General features: G+C 39.5%; 1 protein-coding gene across 1 annotated transcript; it reads left to right on the top strand.

Moving 5' to 3' along the window:
• Positions 1-1,217: 1,217 nt before the first annotated feature.
• LOC307271509 (tyrosine kinase receptor Cad96Ca) lies at positions 1,218-22,335 on the top strand. Its single transcript, XM_080053996.1, has 12 exons — positions 1,218-1,348; positions 5,901-6,033; positions 6,114-6,204; positions 7,073-7,286; positions 8,043-8,181; positions 15,633-15,731; positions 16,009-16,169; positions 17,026-17,163; positions 17,841-17,952; positions 19,115-19,214; positions 19,663-19,762; positions 22,074-22,335. The coding sequence occupies exons 2-12, from the start codon at positions 5,973-5,975 to the stop codon at positions 22,185-22,187; spliced, it is 1,329 nt and encodes a 442-aa protein (XP_079910122.1). The 5' UTR covers positions 1,218-1,348; positions 5,901-5,972; the 3' UTR covers positions 22,188-22,335.
• Positions 22,336-27,105: the final 4,770 nt, after the last annotated feature.

Here is a 27,105-nt window from a genome sequence, read left to right as displayed (position 1 = left end):
ATATTTATGGACCATAAAGAGCACCATTTTAGCAGAGAGTGTCGAGCATGGTGTCGAGCAGTCAACAAGGGTTGATGCATGTGAGTACTCGCTGAACGACACAAATAAACACATTAAAACAATGGCTAACTGTTGTTAGCTGTTTGTGCTACCCGCCTCACTTCCGGGCTTCACTGATTCGCTAGCCCTCCACCAATCAAATTACTCCAACTGAAAGACTGCCCGGCGCCGATTGAAGAAGCCCGACGACATCTACGACGACCGACGTCACGGCACACACCAAACAGATTCGTGTCCCCGCCCCTTCCAGACTCTCCGATGGCGATTATCGGGCCGGTGTGTCCTGGCCTTAAGAGTGAGCAGACCCTACATTTGCCATCACAGTAACTCAGATAGTGAATGTGTGTATCCTAGTTGAGTAGGCTACTATTGTTAGACCTATTTGTTTTGTTCTTTATGTTGTTACATACAGTAGGTTGGTCTTAATATGGATTTCCTTTTTGTTAATTCCTTGCTCATTTTGTGTTAAGATGCATAAAGTTATGTAGGCCTATTTTTCAACTTGACAATGAAATTAAACTTTCAAATGTAGTTCTGCTTTCTTGCCTTCTTTTTAAGATTTTTCCCATAAAGATAACATTGTGACAAACAACCCCATAGTGTGTGACAACCGACCCCTTGATGGGGTTGGTTGTCACAATGTGTTAGAGTGTCTTTGATGGTAAATTTCTTCTTTAATACAATAATTTAGAAAAAGTGAGGGGTTCACATTTCAAGCCAACACCTTAAGCTTCAATTTAATGTAGGAATGACTATTGAAATATGTTTAGGTAATGAGCAATTCTCACTAGAGTAAAAAGTGTGCCTACTTACCCCGGTCTCCCCTACATTTTTTTCTTTTTCTTTTTGTAAAACTTTGTTAAAATAATATGATAAAATGACTTACTTTTGTTTGGATCTAACAAAAGTGTCTGGTCTGAATCTTAAGAGCTGGGAAAATCCCAAAATAATCTAGTAAAATCTGACCAGTGTGAGAGGTTGATATGTGGCCATAGTGTGGAGTGTGTTGAACATTAACGTAGAGCGTGTGAGCCCAAAGTGTCATGCAGCTCAAACCACCCGCTGCTTCTGTTCATTTCCTCTGTGAGTGTTGCGGTTGACACACCATGACAGACAATGCAAACAGGCTAGAGGTTCTCACAATGGCTGGAGGCATGCTTCAAGGCTTACAGTACGTTTTAAGGATCGCTCCAAACACAATACACACAGAGCTCAGCACTTTAGACTGCTCTCTGATCAGTCACTGAGGGATGGACTCTACAGAGCTGGCTTGCATCAGAAAACAATGGTAAAGCTGTTTTCTATTTTCATTTAAATAGATAGAAGATACTTTATTCATAGCGGCGGGGGAAATGAATGTGAAGGCGAGACACTGCAGGTGAACAGGGTAATATTATGTAAAGATATCATGAAACTGCCAGTTGATTGCTGACATTAAAACTATTATTTTTTTGTCTTACAATTTTATTTTTAATCTATTTATTTTATTATATACAAGTTTGGCAATGTCTAACTAGTTATACATTGCCTCTTTTTAAAATCAACATTTTAAATGATGGATAAATTCAGTTAGAGTTAAAATCTTTATTAGCATATTAAAGGTTTTGGATACAGCCTTTTTTTCATTCTATAAAACAAAACAATTCCATGTGCAGGTCTTAAAAATGCATTTTTAGCATGTTTTAAGAACTAAATGTAAACTAAATCAGACAATTACCGACATATAAACAAATCATTCTCTAATAACCTTCATCATAGTGCTAGGAACTATTATGTGAAGTAAGTTGATGTGAGTGCTTTAGAAGTTGAGATGTATTGGCTCATAATATTAAAAATGGTTGGTAAAGATAGTTGTACAGGAGAAAAACAGAATCAAATGAACACCAATCTCAAAATTTATCAGTGCTTGAAAAAAGGGTGTCTTTGTCTGCATTATCTTGCCTTGATGCCTGAAGTCATTGTCTTTGGTGCCAGGGATAGACTAAAAGTCAGCGCACAGCTGAAATCTGTTATGTTGGAAACCACACGCCAAGCCAGAAATCTTGGTGTTGTCATACTCAGAATGAATTTCAAAATACACATTCAATCAATGACTAATTCAGTCTTCTACCACCTTAAAAACATATCAAGAATTAAAGGGCTTATGTCTCAGCAATATTTAGAAAAACTTGTCCATGCATTTATCTTTAGTAGACTTGACTACTGTAACAGTGTCCTTGCAGGCCTTCCTAAAAAAGCAATCAGACAGCTTCAGTTAATTAAGAACGCTGCTGCTCAAGTCCTCACTAGGACCAAAAAAGTGGATCACATTACCCCAGTTCTGAGGTCTTTACACTGGCTTCCTGTGATTCAAATAATTGATTTCAAAGTATTGATGTTGGTATAAAGCCCTAAATGGTTTAGGGCCTAAATACATTTCTGATGTGCTGATACGTTATGAACCGTCCAGAGCTCTCAGGTCGTCTGGGACAGGTCTTCTTACAGTCCCCAGAGTTAGGACTAAACAAGGAGAAGCAGCTTTCGGTTTTTATGCGCCAAATATCTGAAACAAACTCCCAGAGAAAAATCCCTTTTTTTTTTGCAGATGACCTAACTTAGCCAACCTTTATTATGAACGCTATATTCTCAAGAGAACTTTCTATAATAAAAGAAAACATTTTATTCATGGTTGCTTGGGTAAAATATATCACATTTTATATTGAAAAACAAAAAATAGCATGGGTCGTTTTTCCCCCTCAAAACCGTTGCATGCAGAAGGTCAACAAACAAGCATTAGCTATGTATTGATGATGGGCAAGCTAACCTAGCAAGCTCAGTGATGCCAGGACCTGGACATAAATCAGGGTACCAGAAAAGAAAGGAAAAAAAGGGAATTTTTAAGGGCTTTAGACCCCCAGAAAATTCCTTAATATCAGTATTTCTGCCAGCAGAAGTGGATTTTCAATTCAGAGATACTGTGATATTTCATCACGTTTTGAGGTGTCTTTGTGAGGGTGTTCCGCAAATTATTCTGTATATTTTATCTATTATTTTCTAAGAAAATTTTAAAATTACATATTTAGCCTTTAAACAAAGGTGGCAGATGGTTGTTATACTGATAAGGAAAGCTTCTGGTAGCAGTGCTATCATGGTAACCCCTCCATGGTTAGCCTCATAGCATAATTGCCTAAATCATATTTACTCTACTCTACTTTTACTACTCTATTCTAGTCTACTCTACATCTACTTCACCCTTCTCTATACCCTGGGGGCAAAAACCCATTTTTTCTGAAAATAACATCAGCTGTTGTAAAATGTTGTTCAACAGAAATGATATCTAGGACCTTCAAGGATCACAACTTGGGTGGACAACCTGGTCAACTACCTGCTGGAAAGCTACAGAGGGCCGAAATCGAAAATCGTAAACACGGTTTAATGCGAGGGTAAAATTCAAATTTTTTAACTTAAAGATGTCATCATGAAACTTTGCCAGTTGATAACTGGCATTAAAACAATGGTTTTTTGTATTGAAGTTTTTTTCAGAAATGTTTGAATATATAGGGGAGAGTGGCCTAAGTTGTGCAACTTTTCACTCAAAGTGACTTTAAAGGAAGGCCTTGACAGTAAAGTCTCCAACTCAAATATGTATATATATTTCAGGGTGTTGTGCATCCCTGGCAATAAAAACTTTGGATCTGGAATAAACTGTAGAAGAAATATAGCTTTCGGAAAAAAAGTTGTCTTGTTGCACAACTTGCCCCCGGTGTGGTGTAAGTTGTGCGGTTGGAGAGAATACCATGGGGTGAATTGTGCCATTGATATATATCTCATAAACTGTAATACAAGACAAATCCATTAGACAATCACTTATTTAAGGTGTATTTAAAGTAAATAGTTGACAAAGATTGAAGGACAATTTTCTTAAACAAGGCCTAGCAGATCTAGGTGGTTTTGCCTGCAAAGCTCACAATGACAAAGTCACCATCATCATCTTTCTGGCCATCTGAACTCTCATCAGTGGTGTTGTTAAGTGGAACTGAGATGTCACTCTCTTCTGAGCTACTGTAGACAATCACTTTCTTTTGGTGACCAGCGTATACAGCCATGCCACTGGCACAACTCTCAGAAATTTACATTGCACTAGTTGCTCCGTGCTTGTGGAACCAACTGCCACCTGACAAATGTGATTCCCCCTACATTTCTGCCTTTAAATCAAGGCTCAAAACCCATATGTACACCCTGGTGTTTCCTCCCCATTAACTATCTTACCTCTGCACTACTATCTGTGTTTATGTGGATGTATGGGCTTTACGTCTTTTATTTTGGTTATTGTTATTTTACCTTCATTGTTTATCTACTGAATGCACTATGTACAGCACTTTGGACAGTGCAAACTGTCATAAATGTGCTTTTATAAATACATTTTACTTACTTACTTATAACTCATCTAGGCCCTTTGGCACAAATCACCCCATCCCCAGAATTTTGGATAGTAGGCATGACGCAGCAATTTAGGGCTGATATTGTGCTAACTATATAGACTCAAAGTGTAGCATACCAAAGCACTAAAACATGTGTCAAATGTTTTCAAACGTGTCTATAATTGTTCAGACACAATAATCAAAAAACCTTGATCATGGAAATTTTACTTTAAAAGGCAAAACACAGTTTTTTTAGCTTAAATGTGCTTATATCTTATTCCTTGTGTCTCTCTTCTTTACAGGATGAGTCAAATGGATGGCTCTTATTAAATATGTGGTCACAATTCCAATTTCTTCCACGGTTTTCTAGAAACAAGGGGTGGCACAACTTCCAAAATGCACAACTTAGGCCACTCTCCCCTATGCAAATTTTGCATATTTCACATATGATGCACAAATTTGCATATATTTAAAAAACTAAAATCTAGATATTGGATGAAGCCAGAGTTGAAATCTTTATTGCATTTAACAACATATTCGTGTCCAAACAGAACAGATTTGAGATACAGCCTTTTTACATTTTATAAATAAAAAAAATACTATGTACAGGTCTTAAAAATGCATTTTCGGCATTTTTGAAGGGGAAAATGTCTCATAAATCAGACAATAGACAGCATATGACAAAATTATTTTGAAATTACCCTCAGAATAGTGCTAAGAATCATTATGGAAAGTTTAGTTGATGTAAGTGCTTTAGAAGTTGAGATTTTTGGGTCAGAGTAGTGAAACAAATTATATTTAATATCACTATCAAACCAGAATTATCACACCATTTCTCACAGAGGAAGTTTGTTATGTAGAAACTTAAAACACTTATATAAAGTCAAAATGCAATAAAGATTTCAACTCTGGCTTTAGCCAATATCTAGATTTTTGGTTTTTAATGATGTGCAAATTTGTGCACAATATGTGCAATATGAAAACATATTTGCATATTTATTCAAACATTTCTGAAAAAAACTTCAATACAAAAAAACATTGTTTTAATGCCAGTTATCAACTTACAAAGTTTCATGATGACATATTTATGAAAAAAATATATATTTTACCCTCGCATTAAACCGTGTTCACGATTTTCGATTTCGGCCCCCTGTAGCTTTCCAGCAGGTAGCCTAGTTGACCAGGTTGTGATCCTTGAAGGTCCTAGATATCACTTCTGGTGAACAAACTTTTACAACAGCCCATGTCTATAAAATCAGTTTGCCCCCTGGGTAATAACCCTTAAAATATGACTTTGGCGGCAAACGAAAAGTAGATGTAGAATAGAGATGTAGAGTAAAATTAGAGCAATATGATTTAGGCAATTATGCTATAAGGCTAACAATTTGGGTTATATATGTATGTGTAATTAAACATCCCTTTCTATCTTCCTTCGTGTAGCTTTAGCTCAGATCACGGCCGTTAACCTGACTTTTCTTTGACCATAATCGCCTGTGTGGAGCGGATGACACAATGGCTTCTAACAACACTGGCAGTGTACCCAAGTGTTCAGATGCACCCTTAGTCTTCACAGGTAAATATCTTTCCACCGGGTGTGTTCCCTGCTGGCACACTGTGAGAGCTTGTTGGAGCTGACTGTCTTCTGTCTTTCAGGTGGACTGGACCTGCTCACCTGCCTCCTCATAGCCGCGCTCTGCGTCACTGTGCTCGCCTCAGCACTGCTAGGGCTCCTGGGTCTCCAAAAGTAAGAGATCGCTGAATAATGATGTCACAAGCAATTCACTGACTGATTTATTATACACTACTGGGTCAGACTCTTATATCAAATGGACTGTACGTTTCAGTATCAGCTGAGAGCACAATGACATATTCATAGGAGTGCAGTTGCCTTCTGTGAATGAATATTTCTGTAAAATACCTTTTGCTGGACAATTTTTGGAGGAATTGCCATGAAATGTACTATGGTAATCCTTTGAACTTCCAGATCAACATTTTAGTTTGCATAACATTCCTATCAGCCTTAGCTGTAGGCTACTTTGAGTGAAGTGCTGATTAGCATACGTCTCCCTCTGACTTTGTACAGTGCTGTGTGCAGTGTTGTGGAGTAGTGAACACCAAGTTATCAAACTAGTATTTTAACTCCATTTTGCATTTGTATTTGTATTGATAAGCCCCGCCCCCGTACCCTTATTATGTCATCCTGACCGCTGTGAATGTATTTGTCACACAGCCACCGGTAGTGCTGCAATCTGTTATTTATGAACAAATCTTATTAAAATGTTTTTTGTTTTGGTTAATGTTAATGTATGACCGGTGAAGATCAAATTGGTTCTTTTTAGTTTCTGCAATAGACTCAGTGGAATTTGTTGCTGGCATGTGACTTATTGTAATATATTTGTTTATAATTTCACATGCCATTAACATTGTCAATTTGCCCATTTTTAACAAGGGAGTTTTAACTGCCTTTTGTAATAAGTAACTTTTGTCCAAACTAACTTTCTCTCTAGGGAAGCTTAGCTCTAGTTAGCTGCACTGTCACCTCATTTGTAGTGTTCAAAGCTATGCTGAGAAAGGAGCAAACTGGCTGTGTGTTTTACAATGTTCACTTGCAGATATCGTTCTTTGGTCCAGACCCTCAGAGAGCTGCGTGGCAGTATGCTGTTGCAGGCTCCAGGTCATATGCTGGAGCACGCTGCCATCCTGCCTGCCCGACCAGACCCCGTGCTGGGGGAAGGGGAGAGAGAGGAGCCCCCCCACCACATCCCCCTACACCACAGCAGCACGCTACGCTTCTCAGGCAGGAGGAAGTGGAAGGTCCTGCAGCAGGTAGCACCGCATGCATCACACAGTGCATGATGGACCATATTTGAGCGGTTTAAGGGATACTTGATTTCCATTTGTGAACGTTATGTTAAGGTGAGACACTTCAGCTGAAGAGGGTACTATTTGTAACTTACAGATATCATCATTAGCCAGTTGATCACTTACAGTACATTATAACTATTATTGTTTCTATTAGTTTTTCCAGAAATATTTTGATTAATATTCAAATATGGCAATATCTGACTAGTTGTGCGTACATTGCATTTGTATCCCTTTAAAAAAACAAACATCTAGATGTTCGATAAAGCCAGAGTTAATATCTTTACTTCATTTATAGAACATATAAGAGTCCAAAGTTTTTACATCTAATGTGAAATGCATTGTCGGCTTGTGTTTAAGAAATGCCGTTAAAGATGGTTATATAGGAGATATATATAAAACGCAAACAGACAAGGTTTAGTCAAATAAACACCTAAATGTACATTTTGAACCTTTTATTAATAATAATAATACCTATAGCTATAAGAAGAGGCAAATATTTTATGGGGGCAAAATAGACAAAAATCTCTAAATTGACCAGTGCCTTTGGACCAAAACTTTGTTTTTGCCTGCTGCGTCTCACCTTCACTAAAATCTATCCAGGTCATCTCACCTGTGTGGATTAACAGTGTTAGAGCTGACCATTTCTCCCCTTACACATCAGAATGCTGTTGGTTTCTGCTCTCTGCTAACAGTCATGTCTTATGACTTTTCTTAAAGGACGCTCCATTCACTAAGTCAGACCTGAGCCTGCTGCAGCTGATCAAAGCAGGGAAGGAGGGCGTCTTCTACCAGGCCAGGATGACCAGAGGCACCTGTAAGGGCCACAACATGTTCACCTGCAAGATCACCAAGGAAGGTACGTTACTCTTTATATATATACAGTCATATGAAAAAGTTTGGGAACCCCTCTCAGCCGGCATTATAATTGACTCTGCTTTCACACAAAAAAGATAAAAGTGGTATGTCTTTCATTTACCAGGAACAGCTAAGTACTGGGATGTTTTCCAAACAAAGATTTTTTGAAAAGCAGTATTTAGTTTTATGAAATTAAATAAAATGTGAAAAACTGGCTGTGCAAAAATATGGGAACCCTTGTGGTCTTGCTGATTTTAATGCATGTAACAACATGTAAAACTGAGGACTTTAAACACAAAATTGGTTGGATTATGTTGTTAAGCCTTGAACCTCATATAAAGGTCTGTTTAATCATGATTGTATTGGCCATTTGTCCTCAAGTAAAACAATAACTTGGAAATAAAGAAATCAAACAAAACAACATAATAAAAATGGCCACTGAGGCACTGGGGGGACGAATCTTACGCAGGGTAGGGAAAAAGAGTCCACTGTCCAGTCGGGAATTTGTGTTTTTGAAGGTTTATTTTCTGGCTTTTACATGCAAACAAAACACATTTGTCTCTCTCCTGTATCTGGTAAAAAACCATGACCCTACCCAGTGCCTATCTTACCTGTGCCCGCCCACCTCTATATATAGGCACCTGGTGCGCCACAGCTGGCCACTAATTGCAAACATAAAGTATAAACAAACTCAAATTAACTTTAACTGTAATGTAATACAACAAGAAAATAAACATAAAATAATCAAACAATTTTATATCAAATCAAAACTTAATAAATGTTTTTATAATCAAATCGGACAAATGAATAGCTCCAACAATGATAAAAGGTATTTTAGGTGCCTAAATGCAAGTTCCACTTCTCTTTGACTCTCTGCAGAAGTGAGACAGAATGGGATCATCAAAACAGCTCCCAAAAGATCTTAAAAACAAAGATTATTCATTGTCATGGTTTAGGGGAAGGCTACAAGAAGCTTTCCCAAAGGTTTCAATTGTCAATTTCTACTGTAAGGAACGTTGTCAGGGAATGGAAGGACACAGGCACAGTTGCAGTTAAACCCAGGTCTAGCAGACCAAGAAAAGTACAAGAGCAGCATATGCGGCAGATTGTGAGAATGGTTGCACACAACCCAAAGATCACCTCCAAAGACCTGCAAGAACATCTGGCTGCAGATTGTGTATCTGTACATGGTTCTACAATTCAGTGCAATTTGCACCAAAACATCTATATGGCCGGGTGATGAGAAGGAAGCCCTTTCTGCGCCCACGCCACAGATACAGTTGCATGGAGTATGCAAAAGCTCATTTAGACAAGCCAGCTTCATATTGGAAGAAAATGCTTTGGACTGATGAGACAAAAATTAAGTTATTTGGTCTTTATAATGTTGTTTTGGTGCAAATTGCGCTGAATTGTTGAACGATGTACAGATACACAATCTGCAGCCAGATGTTCTTGCAGGTCTTTGGAGGTGATCTGTGTCTTGTGTGCAACCATTCTCACAATCCTCCACCTATGCCGCTCCTGTTTTTTTCTTGGTCTGCCATGCCTGGGTTTAACTGCCACTATGCCTGTGTCCTTCCATTTCCTGACAACGTTCCCTACAGTCGAAATTGACAATTGAAACCTTTGGGAAAGCTTCTCGTAGCCTTCCCCTAAACCATGACAATGAACAATCTTTGTTTTTCAGATCTTTTGGGAGCTGGTTTGATGATCCCATTCTGTCTCACTTCAGCAGAGAGTCAAAGAGAAGTGCAACTTGCATTTAGGCACCTAAAATACATTTTCTCATGATTAAACAGACATTTCTATGAGGTTCAAGGCTTAACAACATAATCCAACCAACTTTGTGTTTAAAGTCATCAGTTTTACATGCTGTTACAGGCATAAAAATCAACAAAACCACAAGGGTTCCTATATTTTTGCACAGCCAGTTTTTCACATCTTATTTTATTTCATACAACCAAATACTGCTTTTCAAAAAATCTTTGTTTGGAAAACATCCCAGTACTTAGCTGTTCCTGGTAAATTAAAGACATACCACTTTTATATTTTTTTTGTGAAAGCAGAGTCAATTATAATGCCGGCTGAGAGGGGTTCCCAAACTTTTTCATATGTCTGTATATACACACATACACACACACACACACACACACACACACACACACACACACACACACACACACACACACAGACTCACACACAAACACACGCACCGGCCACTTTATTAGGTACACCTGTTCAATTGCTTGGAAAAACAAATAGCTTATCAGCCAATCACATGGCAGCAACTAAATTAATTTAGGTGTGTAGTCCTGGACGGGACAACTTTTTGGAGTTCAAACCGAGCATCAGAATGGGGTTGAAAGGGGGTTTAGGTGACTTTGAATGTGGCATGGTTGATGGTGCACGGCAGGATGGAGCCATGCTTTAATATTGTTTACGCCAAATTCTGACCCTACCATCTGAACTTCGCAACTGAATTCGAGACTCATCAGACCAGGCAAGATTTTTCCAATCTTCTATTGTCCAATATTGGTGATCCTGTGAGAATTGTAGCCTCAGTTTCCTGTTTTTAGCTGACAGGAGTGGCACCCGGTGGGGTCTTCTGCTGCTGTAGCCCTGTAAACCCTAGAGATGGTTGTGCGTGAACATCCCAGTAGATCAGCAGTTTCCGAAATACTCAGACCAGCCCGTCTGGCACCATCAACCATGCCATGTTCAAAGTCACTTAAACCCCCTCTGTTCCCCATTCTGTTGCTCGGTTTTAACTTCAACAAGTTGTTCTATCCAGGTCTACATGCATTGAGTTCCTGCCATGATTATTGGCTTATTAGTTAAATGTGTTAACAAGAAATTCAACAGGTGTACCTATTAAAGTGGCCGGTGAGTCACCGGCCACTTTAATAGGTTTCCCTGTTCAATGGCTTATAAAAACAAAAGCTTATCAGCCAATCACAGGGCAGCAATTTAAGGCATTTATGCATTTAGACGTGGTCAAGACAATGTACTGAAGTCAAACATCAGAATGGGGAAGAAAGGGGATTTAGGTGACTTTGAACATGGCATGGTTGATGGTGCATATTGTTTACCCCAAATTCTGAACCTGCCATCTGAATGTCGCAACTGAAATTGAAACTCATCAGACCAGGCATGATTTTTCAATCTTCTATTGTCCAATATTGGTGATCCTGTGAGAATTGTAGCCTCAGTTTCCTGTTTTTAGCTGACAGGAGTGGCATCCGGTGGGGTTTTATTTTGCTGTAGCCCATCTGCTTCAAGGTTGGTCGTGTTTTGCGTTGACGTTGAGAGATGGTATTCTGCATACCCTGGTTGTAACGACTGGTTATTTGAGTTAATGTTGCCTTTCTATCATCTCAAACTAGTATGTCCATCCTCCACTGACCTCTGACTTCAACAAGGCATTTTACGTCCACACAAATGTCGCTCACTGGATATTTTTCTTTTTCGGACCATTCTCTGTAAACCCTAGAGATGGTTTAGAGTGAAAATCCCAGTAGATCAGCAGTTTCTGAAATACTCAGACCAGCCCTCCTGGCACCCTCAACAATGTCATGTTCAAAGTCACTTAAAACCCCTTTCTTCCCAATTCTGTTGCTCGGTTTCAACCTCAATAAGTTGTCCTGTCCAGGTCTACATGCCTAAATGCATTGAGTTGCTAACATGTGATTGGCTGATTAGTTATATTTGTTAACAAGAAAATGAACCGTTGTACCTAATAAAGTGGCCGGTGAGTGTATACTTTATAGTAGGAGCAAAAATAGGTTATCATCTCACTGTTATTGTTCATATTTACAGCAACCGTCCCTTTTGCGCAAACAATTAAAAGAAAATGGAAAGAAAATAAGAATTAAAGGAAAACATAAATAAGGAGAAGAAAAGGTTATATTAAGGTATCTTACAGTGTGGAGATATGGACCTATACAAGCATTTCATTTAGACAGAGCTGAACCTAGAGGCAGAATATCTATTCAATGTATCATCTGAGATGAGAGATGAATGCCAAGAAATTCCCTTACCATGTCAAGGTATTTTCTTAAGAGACAGATTCAACTGCACATGAATGAAAATATTACCTCTCCAGTTTATACTTAAAGGTGGAGTCAGCAATTCTGTAGAACGTTTGTTGTCGAAATCACTTTGTTAGAAATATATTAATTTCTCGTCACAATATGCTACCTGTCTGTACTGTGCACCCACAGTACAGACAGGTAGCGGATCGTGAGGAGATACTCACTGATTTTGACAAAAAGCGATTTTTCCATATTTAACGTAAAAAAGCTCAGGGTTGATAGTTTAAGGCAAGGCAAGGCAAGGCAAGGCAAGTTTATTTATATAGCACAATTCAGACACAAGGCCACTCAAAGTGCTTTACAGGGGCAAGATTATAATACATAAAACACATTATAAAACATTTAAACGCGAATAAAAGAAGCAAATAAAATAAAAATTGCAGGTTAAAATGGAGACACATTATAAAACATTTAAAAGCTAATAAAAGAAGCAAATAAAATAAAAATTGCAGGTTAAAATGGAAACAAAAAAGTCTACAATCACTAACTGCTGCTGGTCTGTGTTGATTCACACTGATGACCATTGATGGACTAACAGTTACTATGCCAAAAGCAGCTGAAATGAAACACAGCATGACACAGTTAAAGCGGATACGAGTAACATTTAAATATCTTTTAAACAACCTCATGTTTCCTCTGATAATCATAAATTACCTTTAACAGCAAACGAGACCATCAGTGCAAAGAAAGACGTTTTTATATAGTTTTTATTACTGCTTTTGGTCTGGTCGCACACCCAGTCCGATTTTCGGTTCGCTCGTGCAGGCTCTATGGTCACATATCCGTATTGGTTGCAGATTTCAGTGTGGCGCTGCAACGCGATTTGAGAAGCCTATCCCTCCAGGTGAGGGAAGGGGAGTGGGAGCCTTGTTTGAGACAGTTATTTGTCGTCATAAATGACTGATAACGGGGCTGAACCATCAAAGAAAAAAAAGAGAATGCAATGAAGAAAAGCGAAAAGGGAGAGTGAGTGATAGGCGGGCGGGAGGACGTTGCCAAGCAACGTGTATACAATTTCACGAGAGCGAAACTAGACTGCTAAATGAATGAGCGGTTGGTACTAACACAAAGTTTGCTTTGCTTCACCATCATCAGATAACCATTATCTGAAATAGTCATTATTTACATCAACAACACAAACACATTACCTCATCGTGATCCATAGTCTACTAACTGCCGTCTCTCATTCATTCGCTTTCTGTGAGGACACAGCTCCGTGAGAGAGAGAGTAGTTAGGTGACGCTGCTGAATCAACTCATTGCAAGCAGGTGTGTGTACTGACTGGCATTAGTTGATGCAGTGTCAAAACCACTCTCACGGAGCCGAAAAGAGTCCTCACACTTTCAACACACGAACATGCACTATATTGCGCCCTTCTCAGTCCACGCTCACGCGCCTGGCACGAGCATTTGCGACAGCGGGCGTCGTAAAAATACTACCGCTTTTGTCCAAAGGGGACGCCAACGTGCCATCTTACTCGTAGTGCCTTTAAGTAGCATTATCAAACTTTTTTAACATTGCTTTCTAGCTGTACCTGCAGCATGATTAATAACACAGTCAAATGATGTAAAGATGCCTCAGTTTAGAATGCTAATGCTGTGGTCAGAAGATGTGGAGGAAAATATGAAGCTAACTGCGCTCAGCCCACCTCTCCTTCCTCTGACTTTGAAACCAACGTAGGACTTCAGAGGCGTTTTCTGACACTTGCTGTCAATCCAATAAAATGAAGGCTAATTTCATTAGTGGTGCTCACGGCATTTTAAACTGTATATTTAAAATAAAACATGAACAGCAGCACATCTGTCTTCATTCTGCTGTAAACACTGTTCATGTAAACTATTTCTTCAGCTAATTAAGTAGTTCCAATATCTAAGATATCCATCTCTGAAACAGAAAACCCACGGACAGATCAAAACCAGCTGCATGAATAAACACCATAGCTAGATACCAACACGTGTTTTGTCATTTTACCTTTCTGTTGTGATGAGCTACGAGACACCTTGTATTTTAAATGTATTTAACAAGTGACAGTGCATTGTGTTTGAAGTGAAAATTTCATATATCAAAAATGCGCAACTGCATTATTAACCTAACATTAAAAGTCAGCCATTCTGGAGAACGGTTATTGTCAAAATCACTTTTGGTCAAAATCAGTGAATTGTGTCTGAAATGTGTGCGTGCTGAAAAAAATCCAACGTTAACATACAGTCCAGGCTCTGTAAGTGGGCATGCTGCCATTTACGATGGGCCCCCTTTGTTTACATACCCATTTACAGAGCCTACGCTGGTTTTTGTTTTCAGTATGGACAGCGGATCATGAGGAGATATTCACTGATATCTTTTAAACAGCCTAATGTTTCCTCTGATAATCATAAATTACTTTTAACAGCAAACGAGACAAAGAAAGACGTTTTTAAATAGTTTTTATTATTATCACACACCCAGTCCGATTTTCGGTTTGCTCGTGCATGCTCTTTGGTCACATCTCCGTATTGGTCGCAGATTTCAGTGTGGAGCAGCAACGCAATTTGAGAAGCCTATCCCTCCAGGTGAGGGAAGGGGAGCGGGAGCCTTGTTTGAGACAGTTATTTGTCGTCATAATGACTGATAACGGGGCTGAACCATCAAAGAAAAAAAAGAGAATGCAATGAAGAAAAGCTAAAAGGGAGAGTGATAGACGGGCGGGCGGAGGGCGTTGCCAAGCAACGTGTATACAATTTCACGGGAGCGAACTAGACTGCAGTATTTACTTCAAAATGAATGAGCGGTTGGTACTAACACAAAGTTTGTTTTGCTTCACCATCATCAGATGACCATTATTCATCTGAAATAGTCATTATTTACATCAACAACACAAACACATTACCTCATCGTGATCCATACTAACTGCCGTCTCTTGTTCATTCGCTTTCTGTGAGGACACGTAATCTTTCAGCTCCGTGAGAGAGAGTAATTAGGTGACACTGCTGCATCAACTCATTGCAATCAGGTGTGTGTGGCACTGGCTAGCATTAGTTGATGCAGTGTCACTAACCTCTCTCACGGAGCCGAAAAGAGTCCGTGCCCTCACACCTTCAACACACGGACATGCACTATATTACGCCCCTTCTCAGTTGACACTCGCACGCCTGGCACGAGCTAGAAAACAGCTTTGCGACAGCGGGCGTCGTAAAAATACTACCGCTTTTGTCCAAAGGGGACGCAAACGGACCATGTTACTCGTAGTGGCTTTAATATATCATCACCTTGACTTTTCTAGATTTGAGTGGAGATGAATCAGAGCTGTTGAACATGTAGAGTTACCTCTGACTGTATATAAAGTGACTTACAGAGACATGTTTTTCTCTTGTTTGTTCTTGAGGTGTCCGTCCTAAACACGTGGACACAGAGGTGACCATCATGAGGAAACTGGTTCACCACAAGAACATCCTGCAGCTGCTGGACTGGAACACCACACAGGGTGAGATACAGTCACAGGTGTTTACAACTAGCATGTTTGCTAAAACACTCAAACAATGCATCTGGTTTTTGCATGTGTGAATATCTCTGGGTGTATCGTGAGGTGGGGGGAGGGGTTGTATTAAGCACTTTGTGTTACATTTGACTGTATGAAAAATGCTATATAAATAAAGCTTGATTGATTGATTGATTGATTGATTGATTGATTGATTGATTGATTGATTGATTGATTGATTGAGAAACCGTACATTCCATGCTGTGTGTTGTGCTGCTCCCAGAGCCTTACATTCTCATTCTGGAGTACGTGAGCTATGGCACCCTGAGGACCTTCCTCCAGACCAACAGAGTCAACCTGAGTGCAGACCAGGAGCTGCAGAGCCTGCTCACTATCGCCTCCTACCACATCGCCCTGGCCATGCAGCACCTGCACGCCAAAATGGTACCAGGCTTTTATATATTTATCTATCTATCTATAAAGCAAGTAACGTCTGTCTGTCAAACTGCTCTATTTGGCAAACGTTCACTCACTTGAAGGCGGGTGTCTGTTGAAGTTTAAAACTATTGGATCTGCCCAGTGCCACTCTGGATCAGCCAACCAATCGCATAACGTTTGGTCGCAGCATTCAACTGAAACTGGAGCGCGACTTTGACGTCATCGTTCTCAGCCACTCGCTCTGTTCGCTGATTGGACGACCGGAAATTTTCCTGAGCTTAAACACGTGAATTCACCGCAGCCCTAGACTGACTACTGAAGGGAAAATGAAATTTGGGCGGAAGTAGGTAGGCGGGCGGAGCCAGGCTACCAAATATGTAGATTTTGTCATATTTATATCATGCTGGCGGCTAATACATGCGCGCACTGAAGGCCACAGTGAGCACGGAGCATGAAGTAATCTCTGACTAACCCCGCCTCCTTCTGATTTGATTGGCTGCTGTGGCCAAAACTTGCATTGACGAGCGGGACACACACATGTAATCCATGATGTGCAATCCGTACAAGCACTTTATTTTCTCGTGCAATAATGCCATGTGCCACACTAGCACGTTTTATAACTTAGGCACTTTAGTACTTAACACCAAATTCGTAATGGTTAATGGTTTGTTGTGAGCAACATTCTTTATTGCTTGTTGTCTGTTTATTTTCTTATGTAACTCTTTAACTGTTATTTGATTTTCCTATTGATTGAAAGTGTTTGTGATATATTTCAACTTGTATCTTTGACACCACCCACACTACCCACAAACGCATACTGTATAAGAGCCATGCTAAACAGAGTGCTCTCTCTCCACTGCAGATATTGCACTGTGACTTGGCTCTGAGGAACGTCATGGTCAGTAAGTTTCCCTGGGAGGTGAAGGTGGCAGAGTTCGGCCTGGCACGAGACTTAACACGCATGAGCAGCCGCCGCAGCAGCCGCTGGAGGAACCCCAGGGTACACACACGTACACACACACACACACACACACACACACACACACTCACACACACTTTAGAATATCCACAGTGTCAAGTTCAACTCACCATGTCCCACAACCATAATAAAATCAAATGAACTTATGGCGTCACACTTTCTTAACTTGAGTTAGTTCATATAGTATGTTTTAATGTGTCACTGTATACTTATATTTTAACATAAATCCTCACCTTTTATTTTGGAAAAACAGCAGTACTATAATTTTCTGCCAGCCATTAATCTGTAACACAGTGGCTCAACTACTATACACACATTTGAGGTGTTCATTAAAACAGATATACAGGAAGCCAAACGTAACATGCTGCATTGTTTTGGCGAAACATGCTTGTATACGTTCACAAAAAGGATATTGTGCAACTTTTTGTCGAACAATATGAGGCTTTTTGTCATAACAGGAAACAACAGTTTCATATAGATGAGGCCTTGATTTAGAGAAAGGCCAGCGCTAACTGTGTCATTAACATAGCAACTGTTTCCACCATGAGCATATTGGTTTACATGTCTGAAATGTGTTTCAAATTGCACATTCATTGGTTGTTCAGTGGTGTAAGGTTCAGGTTCAATGAGCTATCAGTTGTTACAGGTCACATGTGTGAGTGCTTAATCCCATTCAACATTGTGTGTACCTTGTCCAGACGCGTGTGCCCTTGCGCTGGTACCCACCTGAGTATTTCAAGAACAACTATTACAGCTTCAAGGGAGACGTGTGGGCGTTTGGCATTGTGCTGTGGGAGATGCAGACATTTGGTAAGTGGATATCTTACAGTACATATGTAAGGTTCAGTAAGCGGAATGGTCAGTTAAGATAACTTCCTGTCAGTGACTGCAGTTAGCAGTCCCCTCCCTCGTCACCACATTAATGCACTGCGGTCTTCAAGCAGCGAGTTAAATAGCATCATCACAGATAAGTAAGTGTGATAAAACATGATAAAAACCATCAAAACAGACATCAAAACTGAAAAAGATCCATTGTTAATACACAGACCTAGTGTCATCAGAATTCTGATATTTCATGTGTTAAAACCCACAGTGTCTTAATAAAGAATCTGAGTCAGGCAGCTTCAAGTCTTGTAGATTTTTACTTGCGACAGCAGAGCAAGGGTGTCAACATGCATCACAAGTATTGAGACTACATGTTTGAGACAAATAATGAACAGAATAGGAGAAGCTTTATATCTCCAAAAATGTGTATGCGTAAGTAACATTTGGTTTGTGTGTTATCAAAGCAGGTGTACATCTTTCATACAATGTCCAGGAACAGAATGTGGTGGGAGTATCCTTACTCCCCTTTCCCCAGGACATTCAGTGCTTCTCGCCTTTTGAAAATGATCACGTTGCATATTTGTGCGGTCAAAACCTTGACGCTCAAAGAAACAGTTATGAGGACAAAGTTTACAGCAAAAAACATGGATGTTGCAGCATTAAAATATTATACATTTAGAGGGAAATAAGATTTCGTCAACACCTAGGCTCTGTCTTTTTTTCAGCCCGCACACAGTACGAAAAGGTAGCAGATCATGAGTTATTCAATGGTACAGAGAAACATTTAGGGTTTTTCCTATGGAACGTCTTGGTGCTATTTTAAAAAGGTAACACCAATGCTTTCTATGATATATGGCAACCCTTTCCTGATTATCTTCCTAATGATCTTGTTGAGCTATTGCAGAAAGGACGCCCACACCTTGTTTTGACAAATAAGTCATAGATTGTATAATCTCTTCCTTTGACATGACTCCAATGTAAACAATGTTTATGATATGATCCAAAAGTGTGTTGATGTAATAATCCATATACTTTATTACTCGGTTTTTCTTTGGCAATATATGTGCTGTGTGGTTCTGTGTTTGTTGACAAAAATATCAATGAAACATAATTGATATTTTATTTTTTTTAAATGACATTTTTTCAGGTACTCTCCCGTACCCAGACTTGGAGACATCAGAGGCAGTGATGTACCATATCTGTATCGGTCATAAGAACACAAACCCTGAAGGCTGCAGGCCAGAGATGTGAGTGAAAACACACTATTACTCACATCACGTTTGTCACATTCACTTTTCAACAGCTACATCTGACATGCAGTATTGGTAACTATTGAGTACACAATATTAATTAAAAATGTAGAAATTTTTATTTAATGGAGTGGATTTTTGAGTGCCACATTTTTATGCCCTATTTTTCAGTATCATAATGTCATCTTTAATGGAACCACGACAAAATAAGACAATATTTAATAAAAAAAGGTGCAATGTCTGACCCATAGATGGATGTCGGCAGGCATGGCATTATTTACATTGTCCGTTTATCTGCTGAATATAGGCTCAATTGACGTCTCCCACTGACCTCTGTATAGTATTTCATTTGCACTATCAACTTCTACTTAGAGCATTTTTTTTGTATTGAGAATCTGTTGGTTCTCATTGGTTTCTAACACGGTGAATGTGTCAACCCCTACAGACTTCACATCATGAGGGATTGTTGGCAGGAGCCGTACACTCTGAGGCCCTCCTTCACAGACATAGTCCACATGCTGGAGGACATCATGGAAAACGATGCGGTAAGGAAACATCATGGCTACCTTAGCTTGTGAACGCTTTACTTTATTGATATTTAAAATGCGGTGGATTTTAATTCTTCAACTTCGGTTTCAACATTATGCTGTTTAAGTAAATTATCAACATCAATCAATTAACATATATCAGCAGTGGCGGACTCAGACTGTTTGAAGGGCAGGGGCGAAAAAATAAAAAGGGCACATTCTGGACAACATGTGGACACGCGTTTCTAACTCGATGGTGTTTTGTTCCCCCAGCCTTAAAGGCAGCGCTGCCTGGAAGGCCCCGTTCGGGGCACTTGTTACATCTCCATGTAGCACTTACTTGTGGCACTTTGTAGTTTGGTTTATTTGCAGCTATAGTACTGACGTGATTCTTGTTGTTATGAGTTTGTACCTTCTTTGTTGAATGCACTTAATGGAAGTCACTTTGGATAAAAGCATCAGCTAAATAGAATGTAATGTAATGACACACCAAACACTGTGTTTGTAGATGATTAAAAAAAACGATTGGGCTCATACAATTAAAAGGGGGGTCTGGGAGTCCCCCCCCAGAAAAAATTGAGTTTCAAAGACACTATTTCCCCTAATTTTACCGACTTTATAAACACTAAAATTAGTTGTTCACATCATTGTGCACTTTCACATTTTAGCCTAAGAAGGGAGGATGCCTTGCTGCTTTCATCTTTACTAATATTTAAGTAAATTAGACTAGAGAAAAATCAATGTGCCGCTACCATACAGTCTTTGACCGCTGCCAGCCAGCTACGGAAATATTGAAGGAAGTTTTCCTTCATGTTGAGGTGATAGCTGACTATTATCGTCTCTCTTGCATGACATAACCTACACTTGAATGAGGACCGGATCTTGACACTCAAAAAATGTATATACATTTTAAATGGATTATGCAAACGGAAAATATTAAGTTTTTTTTAACTTTGCATCTAATTTTGCTTTTCCACTATGGGTACGGACGGACATACTCTTAATCCACTTTTTGCTTTGTTATCCAGTGGAGATTTAAGTACCACTCGATGTAGCTGTTTGTCATAGCGATGCCACATGAAAGCAACGCCTCTTTCGCATTCCCCGTTCGTCGGCTACCAAAGAGAGGAACATCTGCACCTCATTAGAGTACCGCAACATATCTTTTCGGTTTGCTGTATTCTTGCTCCAGAGGGCACATCATAATCATTTAGGCCTATTGTATGGAGGCGCAACCTAGGGCACTCAATCACTTTTGTTCACGTGTAAAGGGCAGCCAATAAGGCACTTTCTCTCATTTTCACCACCATAGAGGGCACTTTAGCAACACTTTTTCAACCATGGGGGCACCAGACGGGGAGAAGGACACTAGAAGGACCAGACGGGCAGAAGGGCACTAGAACGACCAGACGGGCAGAAGGGCACTATCAGGACACTAGAAGGGCACCAGACGGGCAGAAGGGGACTATAAGGGCACTCAATTTTTTTTTTTTTTTTTTTTTTTTTAACCTTTATTTATACAGGTATATCCCAATGAGTCCGAAGACTCTTTTGCAAGGGAGACCTGTTCCCATTTACACGTTACCATTCACACACACATTCATACACCGATAGCAGGCTAACTATCGACATTCACATGAGACAAGGTGGGTGAAGTGTCTTGCCCAAGGACACAACAACTATGACACAGGTGGCAGGGCGGGGATCGAACCTCCAACCCTTTGATCATCGGCCGACCCGCTCTACCAACTGAGCCACAGTCATCGAATTTTCTTGTTCTAGAGGGCACATCATCATAATTTATTTGTATGAAAGGGTACCCAATCATGTTTTGCACGTGAAAAGGGCAGCAAATAAGGCATTTCCTCTCGTTTTCACCACTCTTGAGGGCACTTTAGCGCGCTTTTTCAACCATTGAGCCACGAGGGGGGGGGGGGGGGGGCGGTCGCCCCCCCTGCCTCCCCCCCCCCTGAGTCTGCCACTGTATATCAGTCCTTTACAGCAACCAGCAGGTTTCCAAATAACTTCAATCTACTGTATAGCATTCAAAGTCATATGATATGACTTTGCATAAAACATGTAAGACCCATGTTGTAAGATTATTCTTTGGTTTTAGTGCGGTTTAAACCCTGAGTGGATTTAAAACTGCACCTTAAGACCAGACAACAAACGTTTAGAACAGAGAGCTTGAATGTTTTGGTATGAACTGCTGATATTACATTACAGCTTTGTTACTGCAGTTGGACAAATGCAGAGTGGATGGTGGTATTTTTGAAATGTAAAATTCCCTTGTGGTTCTCAACGGTATATATATATTTTTTTGTTGCAGGACTATGTTGACGTTGAGAGTCCACAGCTTCTGGTGAAAGATGAAGCTGAATATCATGAGGCTAAATGTCTACGGGCAGCCAGCGTCACCTGGGAGGAACACAAGCCCATCTGAAGACATTTACCTGATGGCCGTCAGATCAAGCACTGTATTTAAATCAAATGTATCTGCTTAGGGACAGCCTTAAAATTATAGCGCAATTGTAAGAAGCAGGCCCGGTTCTAGACAGTTAGATTAGGGTGGGCCTGTAGAAATTTTAGGTGGGCACACTGGGCAGAGAGACCGAAGATGCGAGCGCTCGCAGAGCGCGTGAGCAGATTTTTTTTGCCCTTGTAAGATCTCTGCGTCTGCTTTTTGACACATTTACTGTGAATTATGTAGAACACAATATGCAAATAAACTTTGAGTGTTGCTGTGTGGGAAATTTGATTCTTGCATGTTTTTTTTCCAAAATGTTTATGAATAACATACAATCATATGAAAAAGTTTGGGAACCCCTCTCAGCCGGCATTATAATTGACTCTGCTTTCACAAAAAAATATATAAAAGTGGTATGTCTTTAATTTACCAGGAACAGCTAAGTACTGGGATGTTTTCCAAACAAAGATTTTTTGAAAAGCAGTATTTGGTTGTATGAAATAAAATAAAATGTGAAAAACTGGCTGTGCAAAAATATGGGTACCCTTGTGGTTTTGTTGATTTTAATGCCTGTAACAGCATGTAAAACTGATGAATTTAAACACAAAGTTGGTTGCATTATGTTGTTAAGCCTTGAACCTCATAGACATGTCTGTTTAATCATGAGAAAATGTATTTTAGGTGCCTAAATGCAAGTTGCACTTCTCTTTGACTCTCTGCTGAAGTGAGACAGAATGGGATCATCAAAACTGCTCCCAAAAGATCTTAAAAACAAAGATTATTCATTATCATGGTTTAGGGGAAGGCTACAAGAAGCTTTCCAAAAGGTTTCAATTGTCAATTTCTACTGTAAGGAACGTTGTCAGGGAATGGAAGGACACAGGCACAGTTGCAGTTAAACCCAGGTCTAGCAGACCAAGAAAAGTACAAGAGCGGCATATGCGGCGGATTGTGAGAATGGTTGCACACAACCCAAAGATCACCTCCAAAGACCTGCAAGAACATCTGGCTGCAGATTGTGTATCTGTACATGGTTCAACAAATCAGTGCAATTTGCACCAAAACATCTGTATGGCCAGGTGATGAGAAGGAAGCCCTTTCTGCGCCCACGCCACAGATACAGTTGCATGGAGTATGCAAAAGCTCATTTAGACAAGCCAGATTCATATTGGAAGAAAATGCTTTGGACTGATGAGACAAAAATTAAGTTATTTGGTCTTTATAAAAAGCAGATGTTTTGGTGCAAATTGCGCTGAATTGTTGAACGATGTACAGATACACAATCTGCAGCCAGATGTTCTTGCAGGTCTTTGGAGGTGATCTGTGGGTTGTGTGCAACCATTCTCACAATCCTCCACCTATGCCGCTCCTGTTTTTTTCTTGGTCTGCCATGCCTGGGTTTAACTGCCACTGTGCCTGTGTCCTTCCATTTCCTGACAACGTTCCCTACAGTCGAAATTGACAATTGAAACCTTTGGGAAAGCTTCTTGTAGCCTTCCCCTAAACCATGACAATGAACAATCTTTGTTTTTCAGATTTTTTTGAGCTGTTTTGATGATCCCATTCTGTATCACTTCAGCAGAGAGTCAAAGAGAAGTGCAACTTGCATTTAGGCACCTAAAATACATTTTCTCATGATTAAACAGACATTTCTATGAGGTTCAAGGCTTAACAACATAATGCAACCAACTTTGTGTTTAAATTAATCAGTTTTACATGCTGTTACAGGCATTAAAATCAACAAAACCACAAGGGTACCCATATTTTTGCACAGCCAGTTTTTCACATTTTATTTTATTTCATACAACCAAATACTGCTTTTCAAAAAATCTTTGTTTGGAAAACATCCCAGTACTTAGCTGTTCCTGGTAAATTAAAGACATACCACTTTTATATTCTTTTTGTGAAAGCAGAGTCAATTATAATGCCGGCTGAGAGGGGTTCCCAAACTTTTTCATATGACTGTATAATATACATTATATACAACATAATGTATATATTTTTTTAATCGCAGTATTAACTGTAGGCAGCCTGAGCTGATTGAAGAGAAAGCTTTGGGACTGGGCAACAAAAATATAAACGCAACACTTTTGTTTTTGCTCCCATTTTTCATGAGGTGGACTTAAAGATCTAAAATTCATTCCAGATACACAATTGTACCATTTCTCTCAAACATTGTTCACAAATCTGTCTAAATGTGTGATAGTGAGCACTTCTGCTTTGCTGAGATAATCCATCCCACCTCACAGGTGTGCCACATCAAGATGCTGATCTGACATCATGATTAGTGCACAGGTGTGCCTTAGACTGTCCACAATAAAAGGCCACTCTGAAATGTGCATTTTTTTGCTTTATTGGGGGTCTGGGGACTCAGAACCAGTCAGTATCTGGTGTGACCACCATTTGCCTCATGCAGTGCAACACATCTTCTTCGCATAGAGTTTATCAGATTGTCAATTGTGGCCTGTGGAATGTTGGTCCACTCCTCTTCAATGGCTGTGCGAAGTTGCTGGAGACGGTTTATAGTGGAGAAATGAACATTCAATGCACGAGCAACAGATCTGGTTGACATTCCTGCTGTCAGCATGCCAATTGCACGCTCCCTCAATGCTTGTGGCATCTGTGGCATTTTGCTGTGAGACAAAACTGCACATTTCAGGGTGGCCTTTTATTGTGGACAGTCTAAGGCACACCTGTGCACTAATCATGATGTCAGATCAGCATCTTGATGTGGCACACCTGTGAGGTGGGATGGATTATCTCAGCAAAGCAGAAGTGCTCACTATCACACATTTAGACAGATTTGTGAACAATGTTTGAGAGAAATGGTTCAATTGTGTGTCTGGAATAAATTTTAGATCTTTAAGTCCATCTCATGAAAAATGGGAGCAAAAACAAAAGTGTTGCGTTTATATTTTTGTTGAGTGTATATACTATACACACTATATAGATATATAGTCTTTCCACTATAGGCTCCGATGTCCAGCTTGGTGAAAATAGTTACCAGCCGAGGTCACCACCCTGCTAGGGGGTCCGGGGGTATGCCCCCCCGGGAGATTTTTTTTTTACCTTTTTAAAGTGAAATGCATGAATCTGGTGCAGGAAAATTAAGAGGCTAAATCTGAGGAATTTTGTGTGAACAAATAATTTGGAGACACTGGGTCGGATGAATTAGAAGCTATTGAAGAAAGACACATGGATTTTCCATAGAAATATACATTTGAAATAAAATATTATGCAGGGTCCTCTGGGATGGGCTTGATGCTCTTTTTCTTTTACGGGACATATTTTTCTGTAATATAATTAATTCATTTAAATGCAGTGAGAGGAACGAAGCAGAAGAACTCTGTTGTCTAGTTATCTTTTTTTCCACAGACGAGGCTGAAATAGGCTATAGACTATACACAGTGCATGGGCAACTGAGGGCAGCCCCATTTTCAAATATTTTTAAATAAACTCAATACACAATTTGCATGCCATGGACTTGAACGTGACGTGATCAGTTAACCTCGGATTACCTCCCAGATGAACTGATTCAATTATTAAGCTATTAACTATCTACCAAAACATTGTATTCCTTTTATTGTATGATAATTTACATTTACAAAATATGATGTTGATATCAAACACACAAACTGAAAAAAAATAAAAAAATAAAAATAAATTGGGTGGGCCCCCCTGGCAGTCGGGACCCTAAGCAACCACTCATTTCGCTTATGCCTCCGGCCGCCTCTGCTGACCAGTGACCACTATATGCGGGTGGGTAACTTGGAGGCAGGCTGTCCTGCCCACCCAATAATACAATTAGAAGAAATGCATGGTAATGGTATATTCTTTAGTATTAATTAATTGTCTGAATTTTACTTGACATTTTCTTGGACAGCGAATGAACAGGTCCGTCCGATAGTGGGTCTGGACTTCCACCTAAACATTTTTATTTTTATTTTTTATTTTTGCTGATTGGGTGGGCACGGCCCACCCTGGCCCCTGGCTACCGCCGGCCCTGGTAAGAAGATCCCAAATGAACAATTCAACTAGCAACAATAAGTTCAACTGGAAAGAAGCATGGATGGTACAAATGTTGCACTCGGATGTTCTTGATTGGCACTGTAAGCAAGCTGTCATTTTCCGTCTCCACTTCAACACTGTTTTTTCCCACTATTCTTTCTTTATTGAAAACTCAAATAAAACATGAAGTTTGTTCTTGATATGCATTTTCTGCTCTTTCCCCAGATTGACACAGAGCAGCACAAAAGATAGATCTTTTATATCTACTTCTTCTATGTTTACTTCAAATGATAGCTTTTTGTTTTGCTGTCTAACCCTAAACTATAGATTTTAGATATAGATTATTCCCAATGTATGTATTTTTTTTAGAACATAATGACAGTTGATTTGATACTTGTTATTTTTGTAATGTATTATCAACAGAACATACATTAAAGTTTAAGTTTATGTCAACATGTATGGATACAAACAGATGAAAAATAACTAGCTACATAAATAAATACCTACTGTATTCATGCACAAAATATTTGCACGAGCAGTTTGGACATTTCGGGTCACCTGAACCAGCATGTGCATGTTGAAATTGATCCCTGTACATTCTGTGGTGAGAACGAAGACAAACTACAAGAATATGTTTGTTTTGATTTCCATTGTCTCACGGATTATGGTCTAATGAAACACATTGGTTATTACAGAAGATTAATGACATTCCAACTCTTGATATCTCAAATTTGTTTCTGAAATTAAAAAAATATTATTTGACTATTGAGTTAAATCTAATCTACATTGTAGCAAATGGAGACATAGTGAACCCTCTGCTTTATAAATGATGGACGTTCTTTGCCTTTGTCACTGAGAAAGATCTAGAAAAATTGCAAGAATGATC

This window comes from Ammodytes marinus, assembly GCF_949987685.1.
Source record: "Ammodytes marinus genome assembly, chromosome: 3".
Classification (NCBI taxonomy): Eukaryota; Metazoa; Chordata; class Actinopteri; order Uranoscopiformes; family Ammodytidae; genus Ammodytes; species Ammodytes marinus.
Note: the sequence above shows the minus strand (reverse complement) of the source record. Positions and strands in the feature narration are given on the sequence as shown.

Bases quoted from the DNA above. Each gene is read 5' to 3' on its own strand.
- LOC307271509 (XM_080053996.1), top strand. From the start codon at position 5,973: ATGGCTTCTAACAACACTGGCAGTGTACCCAAGTGTTCAGATGCACCC. The intron at 7,287-8,042 runs GTAGCACCGCAT...CTTTTCTTAAAG, and splicing joins AGTGGAAGGTCCTGCAGCAG to GACGCTCCATTCACTAAGTC. The intron at 17,953-19,114 runs GTAAGTGGATAT...ACATTTTTTCAG, and splicing joins GTGGGAGATGCAGACATTTG to GTACTCTCCCGTACCCAGAC.